Source organism: Mus caroli, chromosome 2 (assembly GCF_900094665.2).
Source record: "Mus caroli chromosome 2, CAROLI_EIJ_v1.1, whole genome shotgun sequence".
Lineage (NCBI taxonomy): Eukaryota > Metazoa > Chordata > Mammalia > Rodentia > Muridae > Mus > Mus caroli.
Genome location: NC_034571.1, coordinates 23,732,765 through 23,746,316, shown reverse-complemented (window position 1 = coordinate 23,746,316; position 13,552 = coordinate 23,732,765). Strand labels below are relative to the sequence as shown.

At 54.0% G+C, this 13,552-nt stretch overlaps 1 protein-coding gene across 2 annotated transcripts in view; it reads right to left on the bottom strand.

The window, feature by feature from the left end:
- The window catches only part of Col5a1 (collagen type V alpha 1 chain), a 151,755-nt gene extending 141,752 nt beyond the window's left edge, over positions 1 to 10,003 (bottom strand). For both annotated transcript variants that reach the window (XM_021182365.2, XM_021182371.2), the window contains exon 1: positions 9,523 to 10,003. In XM_021182365.2, coding sequence (XP_021038024.1) covers positions 9,523 to 9,631 — 109 coding nt within the window. In that variant the 5' untranslated portion in view covers positions 9,632 to 10,003. The remainder of the gene's footprint in view (positions 1 to 9,522) is intronic.
- Positions 10,004 to 13,552: the final 3,549 nt, after the last annotated feature.

Here is a 13,552-nt window from a genome sequence, read left to right as displayed (position 1 = left end):
GTGACCCAGAGATTCACCTCATCACCACTGGGAGCCCTTGCCCTAAGGAAGTGACTGTGGCTGAGGAGGCATGGCACTATACCCACACACAACCACACAGCACCTTTACCCTTCACAGAAATTGAGGGGTGCTCCTCGATCCCAATCAGTACAAAGACAAGCTATGGAACAGTTACATCATAGGCCATCCTCCATCCTGCTACCATCTACTACCCCCATGGGCTGGAGGCAACTCACAATCCTAGGCTCAAAGCCCACAGCAACCTCACGAGATCTGGTCCTACCTACCAGCTGTTTCCAGTTAAACGATTCTAACGCATTGATGAACTGATCAGATCAGAGAGATTTACTGGCACGCTCCAAGGCCCACCACCAGGAGCCTAAATACGCTCTCCTGATCCACAGGACCCTCCACTGTCCTGTTCTCTTAATATCTGCTGAACTTTCCCCATGCCTGCAATACAACTGAGCTGGCAATGGAGACAGGATGCCCTGGGGACTCCCTGCTGTGCCCAGAGTTATCCCACTGTGCCCTCAACTGATCATTAACACCAGAATGTGGGAGGACTGCTAGAGAGCTTCGTAGAACTGGCTCCATTAACGAACCCACAAGTACAAGGTAGGGTCCTAGGGCCACTGAAGCTGACAGTTATGTGGGTGCCTGGCTCTACCCGCTGGTCTCACTCTAGGTGCCCTGCTGAGCCCCTCAAGGCCCTTTCTGAAGGAAGTGCAGCTCCTGCTTCACTTTCCTCAAGCCTAGAGAACACCAGGCATGTCTGGGCAGGGTCACGGGCCCTCTGCAAAAGGCTAGCATTCAGCTCTCTGGGGACCAGCCCGCCATGCCAGGGCGTTACTAGAGGGCGGGTAAGCCCCTGCTGCAGTCGGAATGGCAGCACAGAACATCTGGGATGCAGCTTTCCTGATACAGGGCACAGCACACAGGGTACCCATCTTGTGTCACACACTAGGCAGTCACTTCAGGCCCTTGGCTCCAGGCTTGGCTGAGTGGAGCTTGTCCTGTGCCTGCCACTCAGCTCATCATCTAGCAGTAGGCAGAGGCCTCAGGGACACCTAGCCAGGACAAGCTCCAGGAAAGCACCACAGGCCCTCTGCTTCAGTATTGTCTACTCAGGGGATAGAAGGGGCTGGAGTCTGCACCATCAACCTACCCATAGTTGGCTGAAGCGGGATGGTCCTAGGCTTCCCTGCAGCTCCTTAATAAGCTCCAGGCAGTATAGCTCCATGTGTGAGTTCTGCAGGCTCCTTGTGTGCCTCACACAGGCACGCACTGATGTCATATTACAAGAGGAGCTACAGCAGGTGTTGCAATCTCTATTCAGCTCGCCTCGGTGATGAGATAGCATTTTATGTCCACTCTGCAGATGGGGAAACCCAGGCACGGTAGGTGCCTCTAAGTGAGTGTTGTGCTAAGTCCCAGCACGCAGGGAAGGGCAAGATGCAGGGGCCCTCCCTCCTAACCCCTGATTGTGAACTGGATGTCTGAGGGTGTGGGAAACAGCTGTCCTCTGCCCCTCTGGCCTGGGCCTCCAGGGCACTGACCCGCTCTAAGCTCCATCTCTTCATCCTTCCCACACAGATGTGTCACCAATAAGACCACACTACCATAGCCCGTAGGGAGAGCGCCTGTGGGCGACAACAGGGAGAGTCCAGAGAGGCGGAGGAGTTCAGCCAGGAGTCTGGCATTTAGGGACATATGCCCAAAAAGTCACTACTGAAAGGGGGATGAGGCAAGACTAGCAGACCTGGGGGCTTTGCAGGATATAGGGCCTTGTTGGACCAAGTTTCTCCCACTACCCTCAGTGCTGACAGACTTTCAGCCATATCCTGCTCCAGAACCTCACAGCTCCATACACTCCAGCCCAGCCTTGATCCCTAAGATCTGCTTCAAAGTATACAAGAGTCAGCTGAATAGCAGTCTTCCCTTTGGAGAAGACTGGATGGATTCCACAGACAGGAAATGGGCAGTATCCTGATTCTTCCGCTGTACGAAGAATGTAAGGAAGGGGCTGGTGGGGCATCCCCAGACTTCACACAGCTTCTCATACATTTTTCCAGCCAGGCTCTCCCATGCTGAAACTCAAGCCCATGCCACTTAGCATCCCAGAGCCAGAAGAAATTCAAGGGGCTCTTTTTATGCCCAGTGTGACAACTGCAGGCTGTCCCATACTGGGGCAGGAGCCAGCTTTTCTAACCCACACTGACTGCCACTATGAGCTCTGACAATGGAGAAAAAATAGTTGGGCATACACCTGGACCATTGCCCTCCCAAAGGAGGATGCTTCAGGGGTGCCTCATCCTGTATCAGACAGGGGGAATTGTTGTCCAGCACCTGTGGCAAGGACACTGCTATTTTCCAAAATCACCCACTTCTGTCTGAAGGGAACAAGGGGGCCAGGCCAATGATACCACATTGGCTTTTATGATTTTATATGACTGAAGTGAGGCCACAAAAGCAGAGAGTAACTTGCATGGTTTCCTGTGACCTGGCCTGGCAGAGCCTCCATGTACACATCTGCAAGATTCAGTCCCACTCAAAGATGTCTGAGGGGCTCAAGCACTGTGCATGTCATGCCCGGAGAGCACCCAGGAGCACAAGCACTGTGTGAGTTATGCCTGGAGAGCAGGATTATAATGAGGATGAAAGGGAGCCGAAAGGAACAATAGGGGGAAGTGCCTTCTGGTTCATGCAGAGGTACCTACCTTCAATTGTGCAAGGGGTGGGCCCCAGGGTGCTTAGCACAGTGCTTTGGAGGCAGGCCTAGAAACACAATCTGGTCTCTGATTGGCCAGTCCTCCATAGGGACTGGCAAGTGCCTTCTTTTGATTCTTCAAAGCCTCTTTGGGACCGGTAGGGGTGATCTCGTTTTGACAGGTGCCTCTGATGACTGGCACAAATCCCAAGGCCTGGTGAGGATTTTCTTGCTTCTCACTATAACTGTACACCACTTGACATCTATATGGTTGTTTGTCCCCTCTACGCACCCTACTCTAGAAGTTCCTGTCAGTCAGGGAGAGCTTACCAGCGCTCACCTATGCCCTGGAACCCACAGGGACTATGAGATGTAAATCCCAGCAAGATGTAAATTCCAGTTTCCTCACTGTAGCACAAGGCAGGATGGAGGCGACCTTTCTGACTCTCACCACACCACAGTGCCCACTTAGGCGGGGATGCTCACCAGTCTCACTGGGAAGTCACTGCTTTTCTAAGCTGCCCGCAGCACCACACACACACACACACACACACATGCAGACATGTGCACACATGCACATGTGCATGCACATGTGTGTGCACACGCCTGCAAACTCACGTACATGTGCACACACACACATTTTTTTTTGAGACAGGGTTTCTCTGTGTAGCCCTGGCTGTCCTGGAACTCACTCTGTAGACCAGGCTGGCCTCAAACTCAGAAATCCGCCTGCCTCTGCCTCCCAAGTGCTGGGATTAAAGGCGTGCGCCACCACGCCCGGCTCACACACACATTTTCATGTCCCATTTGTGCCACTCGTTTCTTTCCTTTTCTCCTTTTTAAGGATGCTATTAGAATCCCCATTGCCAAGGCACTAGTAGGAAAGAAAAGGATGGGAAACTAAATTTGCCCACAAGAAGCCAGCACTGGAGCCAGAAAGATTGCATTGCAGGTTATGGTTACTTCCTGTCAAGCCTGGCAACCTAAACTCGGTTCCTGGAACCCAGATGATAGAAGGAGAACCAACTCCAGCAAGTTGTCCTCTGTACACAAACACACACACACAAACACATACACACACACATATACACACACATGCACACACACACAAACATACATATATACATACACACACATGCACACACACATATACACACATGCACACACACACAAACATACATACACACACAAACATACATACACACATATAAATAGATAGATAGATAGATAGATAGATAGATAGATAGATAAATGCAATACAAAAAAATGTTAGGAAACAGGTTTACAGTCGAAGCAATGGTACCCACGTCATGCCCAGCAGCACCTCTCCCCTGGAACTCCAAATTATTACATTTTAAGGAAAGTGGGTCAGTCTGTGGTTCATGTCTTAGCTCTGAGTCACCAAACTGGTAACATTTACCACTGATGTGGGTTCATCACTGAAGTTGGGAATATCCCAGAAAAATGACTGTGTTTACAGGAGCTGAGACTACTTGACATGGTGACAGAGAGTGAACTTGTAGCCTGTGATATGACCGGAAATGTGTCACTGACAGTTCTTTCATCCCCTCACTCCCTCCCCAGACCCAGAAGAGGTGGCCAGGAGCCATGAATGGCCAAGTCCATTTGGACTTCCTGATCCCAGATCCTCCTTGTAGGGTGGAGCAGCTGCAGTGGGAGGGGTGTGGAGGTCTCTGGTCCACGCTGCACAGGATCAGACTCCCAATGGCCAGCAGAGCTTGGGACCTCTGGAGAGGTGAAACAGTCACAAAGGCACTGCTTCCAATGTTTGTCCCATCTTGAAGACCCAGTGTGGCCCTCTTGGGAGAATGGGGACAAGTGGCTCCCACAGCTGGCAATCCCAGCTTCTAGCCATCAAGAACCCCAATGATCATAACAGCAAGCACACTGCTTATCTGTGCTTCATATGGCAGTGTAGTGATCTCACCGGGATCTGCTGTCATTACAATCATATCCATCTGCTCACGAGTGGGAAAACTGAGGCCCAAGCCATTGAGTACCCAGCTGGGAAGAATCGGAGACAGGATGAGCATGCAGGCTGCCTCACCCAAGACCCCTGTTCTTTCTACCCCACCCCCCAACACGGGGGTCTGCAGTCAGACCATGTCCTACAGTGACTGCAAGATGGCCTGTGAGAAGGGCCCAGGCAGGCTCTATCAGTGGCATCCTGGCACATCCAAGAGCTGGGCCAGAATTGCTACAGGCATCTGTCCAAGTGCTGACCGCATACACGCTGATTACATAGGAGAATACAAGATGAGGAGCCCAGGTGTCACATAACATTGCTCTCATGAAACTGGGAGGACCTGTGGACCAGCCCACCCTGTGGCAGGACGCAGGGTCTGTGGTCACTGAGAGCACCAGGGGTTCCAGGGCCACAAGCGCCTCTTCACCTCCCATCCTGCACAGAGTAAAGAACCTTTTCAAGACGGCTATGGAAACCACACAAGCATTATGTGTGTGCTTTTATACTCCCACACATATGTGCTCTTACATACACAGTTGTTTTACACATGCAGGCATGAGCACGTGGGTCCCACATGGACAAGCACATTACACTCACACACAGCCTGAGGTGCACATACACACATGAGAATAACCCTGAAATTGACCTGTCCAGTGCCTTCACACACACACGCACTCCTCAGGTGACTACAATGCCTCCGAGATGTGACTGGCCAGGGAGCCACATGCATATGAGAGCCAGGCAGAAAGGCAGGAGATGCATGGCACCTCCTTGCACACACACTCTTCTGCCCAAGTTTCTGGAATCATGATGTTTGGAGAGGATTTAGGGAACACCGCCCATTAGCACAGAACACAGCTTGTGAGACAGCCCTTCATCCCAGTGCCTAAGTCAGTCAGTCTCAGACCCACCCACCCCCAAAGTGGCAGATGCTAGTCTTCTCATTTTTCAGGAAGGAAAACTGAGGCAGAGACTCATCCTAGCTAACCTTCAACCTCAGAGGCAGAGACAGTGCATGCTGGCTTTCTCAGCCATGCACATCCCTTGATGGTGCAGTACCACCAAGGGCTGTCCTTCACCAACCATCAGAAGAGTTCCCACGGGCAAAGCCAAGGCCTGTCTGGTTTGTACTGACTGTATCCTGCTAACACGGTACCTGGACACGCTCCCATCCTGAACAGGAAGGGGATACCAGTGGGGCCCTGGGACACCTACTTATTTTTTGTTGGTAGCATTTCTGCTCTCCTGGTATAATGTCGACAAGGCAGGCAAGAACTGGGGACCTGCCAACCCACTGATGAGGGGGTTTCCAGCCAAGGAAGACAGTCCGGGGAGAACCTCCTTAGATAAGTTTGGAATATTCAACAAAAGCAAATTAAACCAGAAGGAGGTGACACAGTGAGGGATGGTAATAAAAAGAAAGGGGTCAGGCCACCAGGGACTCCATGGAGATGTCCTCCATAGCTGCTTCACAGGGCCAGCATGTCTGAGGTGGCCTAAGAACAAGAAGAAAGATGTCTGGATGTGGAGAAGGAATGAGGAATCCCTTCATCACCACCCCCAGCGCCTCCAGACCAAGAGCAAGCTAAATAAAGTCTGTGGTACTTGAAGGTTCTGCTGACTGGGAAGAGCCTGGGTGGTCCAAAAGGAGATAGGGAGCCCCTGCAGAAGGCTGTGAACCTCAAGGAGAGAGAGGATGGAGGGAAAGAATAAGAGAGAAGAAGAAAGAAAGGGCCCAGGGGACAGAGGAGAGACGGAGAGGCAGGAGCAGCAGCAGCAGGGGACATGGCGCTGGCAGAGTGCAACACCCCATCTGTCCCCCAGCGCCCTGCCTGGACTGGGCCCCCAAGCTGGGATCATAGCTCAGGGTACTGGGTCTCCCAGGGGAAAGCTAGGAAATGGATGTGAGATCAAAGAACAGAACAAGAGGGAGTGGGCCAGGGCTCGCAGGAGGGGCTCCGGCCAGGTTAGTCAGCTCTGCTTCTCCACGGCTGAGCTTCTGTCCAGACAGGTACCAGCACACTAGCCACCAGTATTCACTGTTCCCTGAGCCCCAGGCTACAGCAAACAGTGTCCTGGGGTAGGGGAGACAATGCTTTCCTGACCCACTGGGCACCACTCACCACCCCTGCGGTGACCCTGGGGACCGGGTTAGATCTGTACAATCTGTATTCTACTCAACAACTGGAACCCTAAGAGGGTACAGGAAGTTGTTTTGGCTTGCTTTTTTTAAATGAAGAAAGAGGCTTCCAGCCAGAGGCAGGGGCAGGCAGCGGGCATCAGCTGCCCTCAGCTAAGGGTGTGACTATGAGGAGCATCCAGAAATATCTACAGGGTGGGGTGGAGAGGCAGTCTCTGGCCAGCACTGCAGGGCCAGCCCCCAAGACAGCATCATCAGAGAAGAGGCTGTGAGCTAGCCCCCGGAGGGAACTCATCTACCACACAGCTGGTGAGGGCACACAGCTCCAACCCTGCAGCCAGAGTAATACACCCTGACAGACACAGGGGGCTTCTACAGACTGGACTTTGTGGGAAAAGTGAAGGAGGGATAAGGGGAAGAGAGGGGAGGGAGGAGAGGGGAGAGAGGAGAGAGGAGGAGGGAGAGAGGAGGGGGGAGGGAGGAGAGGGGAGAGAGGAGGGAAGGCCCAAGGATGTCCCTGTAGCCAACTCATTGAGTCACAGGAAATTTAACCATTCAGTATCTGTCAAGTCTTACAAAACTTGGCTGGCTTTCCCCACAAATTATTGCAAAAAAAAAAAAGCAGTCACATGACCCAAGCCCACCAATAGCACATGGAAGAGATGACCTCAATTTCCAAATATTGGGGTCACATTTCATTTCTCATTCCTCCCCCCTTAAGGCTTTTAGCAGCTCCCAGAGCAATCGGACTTCTCACTCCTTCACACACTTGGCCAAGAGAGAGACAGGATCTGTGCTCACAGAAACCTCGGAAAACATCTGGCAGGTCCGAGAGGGGGAGCAGAGCAGGGTCTGTTTGCACTTTCTCCTGACCTGTCAGCATCAAACGCACCCTGCTGCCCCTCTGGCCATGCACTGAGGGTGACTTCAAAGTGGGTCGCACCACAGGAGCAGAGGGGAAAGCCTCCCGAAGCCCACCCAGAAAAGCAGTTTCTTTATGTGCTTCTAAAAGTCAATTCTGTCCAAAGCAAAACAGCTAACAGCACAGCCAGGACCCAGGCAGCCCCTTCCAAATGGCCGCACCCTCAACAGCACAGGGAAGTGGGGGAGAGCATAGTGATAGAGTGACGCAGAGAGGTAGGGGGCCACAGGACAGGACAGGGCTGGGACAAGGTACAGGGTGGACAGGGTGAACCCAGAACACCCTACCTATGCTAGTGGTAACCCCAGCTTCCCATGTGAGGGGTCCACTGAAGGCTTCCCTCCTGAGGTTCTGGGGCGCACAGGGGAACACTGTGGGAGTATAGGGAAGAGAGAGGCTGACCTCTCTTGTCTCTCCTCCATACTTTCCTGAGGGCCTTCAGCATTCCCTACTGCTAGCTTAACCCTGGGAACTCCAGGGCAGTTGGTCCAAGTTCCACAAGAGTGAGAATCATCAGCCCATGCTCTCCCTGGGTCCCTGCAGGCCCTGGCCCCTCCCATTTCCACTCTTGCTCATCCTGTGGCCACTGGACACTAATGGTGCCAGAAAGCAGAAGAAGAATATTGTAATTGGCCATGGGGGGGGGGGGTGGAAATTGATTCTCCTGCTAGTCCTAGTAGCACCAGCTAAGCTGAGGAGAGCCCTGTCACTGCATAAGGGCTGACCACTCCACCAGCTGTTCGGCTGCCTGAACTCTTTCTAACCGCCTTCACCTCCCTGTATCAGCACATGCCTGGTGCCTTCCCACCCTGGGCTATGGTGTTTAAGGGCTCTGGGAAGGTTTATCCCACAACTAACTAACAAGAGTAATGCTGAAAATAATATGCCTGCCCAGACCTAAGCCTGAAAGCGCTGAAATACAGACAGAGACAACCAGTACCTTCCTGATTCTGCCCATTGGATCAGGGCTCCTTCAGAGAACCCAACCTGGCAGGAGGAGTCTCACATCTGCAGATCATCTGAGAAGCTCCCAGCCCAGACTCCAAGGCCCTCTCCAGGCTTCCTGTTCATCCCATCTTTGGGCAGAAAGCCCAAGAAAACGACCTCTAAGGGGTTTGGAGGTTTGAGGTCAGGCTAGGAATAGGGCTGGCCTACCTCACAGGGCTCCCCAGTGCCCCTGAAGACTTGGCAGGGACTACAGGGAACTCTGTCCCCTGGGAATTGCAGAAACTTAGCTCAGACAAGCAAGAGGGTGTGTACAGAGGGAAGTCCATAGCTGGGGATTCAAACTTCTGGGATCCCCCTCCACCCCTAGGCGTCCCTGGGAAACTGAATGGCCTTGACTCTAGGGGGCGGCCCTTTCCAGCTTTCAGAAGGAAAGTTTCTGCTTAAGGGCTGCGTGGGATGCAGCGGATCGCCTGCGATGTGGGACAGAAAATGCGATATTTGGAGACAAAAGTGTGACCACCTCTGCTGGGATCTAACACGAGGCAGATTCTTCCTTGACTCGACCAACAGCCCCACCCAGCAGGCCCGTTTGAGGAGGGGGCGGTACGCCGCGGGGATGGAGTTGGCCCGGCTCCCTCTCCTGGGCCCCCAACGAATGGTATTCGTTGTCTTGCCCGGTGCATTCCACAGGCCAAGGAGGAAAGTTCTGCAGGCTCGGAGGAGGCCGGCGGCGAAGGAGCCCGAGGTGACAGCGGCGCGGAGGTTCTGCGCACCTCCTACAGTCCCGGAGGTCCGGTCCCCAGAGCGCTCTTACCTGCGCGGCTCGAAGGCGGCGCCCACAGCAGCAGCAAGAACAGGGGCAGCCGCGAGGACAGCAGCAGGGCGCCTGGGCGCGCAGCTTTCCAGCGGGTGTGTACGTCCATGCCGGCGGGGTGCGCGGGCCAGGGAGCGGGAGACGCACACGATGCACGGGGACCAGAGACACGTCCCGGGTGGCGGACGCTAGGGGAGCGCGACAACTTCAGGGAGTCATAGGAAGCTCGGCACCCGCCCGATCTCCCCCGCGGCGGTGGCTGTTCTGGAAGGGGCAGCGGGCGCGCTCGCCCACGGCGCAGGGATCGACTGTGGCCCGGGACGGCCGGGACCCCCTCGCTGGCTGCTCGCGCACTCCCTGTCCTCCTTCTTCTAGTCTCGTGGCCTCCTCACCGCTGCTGCCCCGCGACCCGCTCCCCGTGGGCGCTCCGCTGGAGTGAGGTCCTGCGCCAGCCGCGGGGACCAGGAGTGCGGACCTCGCCTTCGGCGCTGAGCACTTTTCCCCCCTTTCCCTCCCTCCCTCGCTGCTGGCAGACAACGCGGAGGCTGTGGATTCCCCCACCCCCCACCGCCCCCAACGCCCGCAGCAAATCAGAGCCCGGCGCCCGGCTCAGCAAGGCCGGCCCCCGCCTCCCACTGGGCGCCGAGGGCGAGGGGGTGGGGATAGCGGGCGAGTCGCGGCGAGGAAGGGGCTGGCCCGGGGCGGGAGCGGACGTGGGACGGGGGCGGCGCCCCTGTTCTTTCTCCCCGTTCTGGGCGGCGGCCTCCGGAACCCGATGGCCCACCCTGATCCTCGATTCTTCCCGCCTCAGGTACCCCGACCTGGCCAGACTCCAAGAACCAGCGTTGAGGGACCCCCCGAAGTTTGATCGCTGGAATTCAAAAGAGAGATTGCAGTACCACACAGAACTTTCTCTTTAAGGAGGAGTTCCTCTTCTGGGCGGAGACTCAACTCGCAATTCAGCCAGAAGGGGCTCCCTAGACTATGACTGACAGGCCAACACAGCGCTGGGGACCTGCCTTCTACCTCTCCACAGACCAGACTGTCAAGGATGCCCAGGGGGGCCTTAAGTGAACAAGGAGTGACCAAGTTATTAATCAGGTGAAGGTCAGTCTCAGATCCCACCCCACCGCCTTACTGCTGTCCCTGGTGGCCCAACAACTCATAAGGAAAAGGAAGAGCCCCCTTCCAGAGCTGACAGCTGGAAAAGGAGAGGGGCTCCCAGCTCCCCATCTACAGCAGAGGGAGACAGGAGTTCTCCCAGACTTCTCCAGGCCTGGGAGGCCTTGCAAAAGCCTGACTCACTGCCCTGCCCTTCTCCTAGGGCTTCTAGGGTTTGTTTAGAAAGAATCAGAGTGAATTAAGAAGGCTTTCAGACACAAAGCCATCGCTGCCTTTGAACACATTGCAGCCTGGAAGAATTTTGTAGTGATGGAGACCTGCCTGGGACATCTCTCTCCGGCTGCATCCTCAGGCTCCCTAGTTTCTCATTATTCTCCAAACAAGAGGAGAGTGGCAGTCAGGGTGTAGAGGCATTCATGGGATAGAGGCAGTCAAGGGGCAAAGGCAGTCAGAGGGCGGAGGCAGTCAGGGGATAGAGGCAGTCAGGGGATAGAGCAGTCAGGGGGCAGAGGCAGTCAGAGAACAGAGGCAATCAGAGGAGTTGCTGGGATAGCCATGCTCTGGTTCTTGAATCTGAATGGGGGTGGCTAGTACTGACTTAATTCAAGCTTTGCTTAAGTGTGGGATGTACCCTATAGGGAACATCAGACAGTACACAGAATAGAGGAGGAAAGCTGGGGATGCAGCTCAGAGGCTGTGCACGAAGGTCCTAAATTCTATCCAGAGTACAGGGAGGGCAGAGGGAAACAAGCTTGAGTGGACATGCAGACAGACAGACTCAGTCACAGTATAGTAAAAGTTAAAAGTCAGCTTGTACAGTTGGTTATGGAATAATTATGTATGTGTGTAAGTTGTCTGAATGATAAGGAGATGTGTACGTGTGCATATATGAACACATGTGGGGGCATGTACATCCATATGTGTGTCTCTGGGTGTGTGCTGTGTGTACTGTGTGCTTATGTGCCATTCCATTGGTGAGTTTCATGGGGATGAAAACCTCAGCCATCCAGAGGCTTGCACCAAGCTCACCTCCCCATCCCCAACCTGCATCAGGTCTATATATCAGGGGAGGTCTTTCTCCCATCCACAGATGGGGACGCTGCAAGTCAGGCAGGGTAAGGGGCTTACCCAGAGCACCAAATCAACAACTCAATCAGCAACAAATCAATCAAGCTCTCAGCAGAGCCAAGACGAGTGCTGCAGCTGATCAGCAGGCACAGGGTTCTTCCCTCTTCGTGCTATAATACAGACTCAGAACACCTGCCTTCCAGCAGGTACACCCTAGGCATCCTGCTCAGGCTAAGCCAGCCCATACCCAGCATACCCAGTGTGCCCACTGGCATCTCATGATAATGGAGAGTATTGGTCATGGTCTGTTCGCCAGCATGAGTCTTTGAGGAAGCAAGCTGCCTGCGGGCCCCATCTACACCAGCCCGCACTATTGCACCAGGTCTCCATGATCATGGACATAGTCTTGTGCTTCCGCTGTGTTCTTTCCATCTCGCCTGTCTCTGTGTATCCACCTCCATCCAGTGTCCCCTGCATGTCCCTGCCATCCATACATGCCATTACCCTCTGTTGTAGAATACAGTCCTCCAAGCAAAGCAACTGCCATTATCATCAGGTCACCTGTCCCTGCTTGCAGGAGTCCATCCTGATTAAGCTTGTGGACTGTTGCTGTTCTCGCATAGAAGCAGACAATGAGGGAGGACCTATACCTGAGAATCTGGGGAGAAGCAAAGAGGAAACGCTAAGGGGTGGGAGGTGCTTTCCTTCTTCTCAGAGCATATGGAGTCTCTCAGGCACATTACAAGACTGGACCTCCAACAGGTGCTGGGCCCCAGCAGCTCTGCGGTAGATGCAGAAGGTCATGATGAGCTGTGGCTCTGCCCTGTGTGTAGAGATAATCACACCAGCAGGGATGCCTTTACATTTGTGCCCAGAGAAGAGCTCCACCCATGCGTCCTTCAGCTGGCATTCAGAAGCCAGACCCATGTCCCACACTTGTACATGCCATTCATTAACTGCAAAACCTGGGCGGATGAGTTCCCTCTCCGCAATGCTTGTCACCTATGAAGTGGGGTAATGAAGCTGACTCTGGGATTCCCAAAGACTCAGATGTGAAGGGAGGTGGCATGTTTGGGACAGAGGGGCAGGCAGCTCTGGATTTTCCCTCTGTATGCCAGCCACTCCCTGCACCAAGTGTTTCCATGTCCTGTCCACTAAGACTGACTTCTTTAACCTGGCTAGCTGGCTAGCCTTTCCCCACTGGTGCCAAACAAGCCTTTTAAAAATGATGGGATTTCCAGGCAGAATAGCCCAGGAGACACTAGACTGACTTTTGGCATGAGAAGCGGGTTTGCAGGGAGTCAGACGACAGCGTCCTGAGATGCGTTTTCCAGACGGTGGCAGCTGGCGCAGGTCGTCTCCTGTAGACTGTTTCACAGAGCAGGCTTGAGATTGCAGGCCAAGGAAAGTGTCCACAGGAGAAATTTCTGCTTTGTCTCTTGAAGAACTGTCTGCAGGGGTGTAGATAGTGCCCCTACAGCAGAGGACTGTTCCCAGGATCAGTGAAGTCACCTAAAATCACCTAATTTCCTGCTTGTCTGTGATGACAGTCCCACACAAGGATCTGATCTCACATGTTTCTACATGGTGGCCGGGATCATAGGCAGCTCATGCAGAGGCAGCCAGCCCATACTGTGGGAAGGGCTCAGCCCACTGTGGGTGGTGCCATCCCTAGGCAGGTAGTCCTGGGAGATATAAAACAGAGAGCTGACTCTGAGGCTGGGAACAAGCCAACCATTGGTCTTCGTGCATGGTCTCTGCTTCAGTCCCTGCCTTCAGGTTTGAGCTACTGGTGGAAAGGCAGGGTCAAGGTGGGCAGTAGGGTCCTGGAACTCCAGGA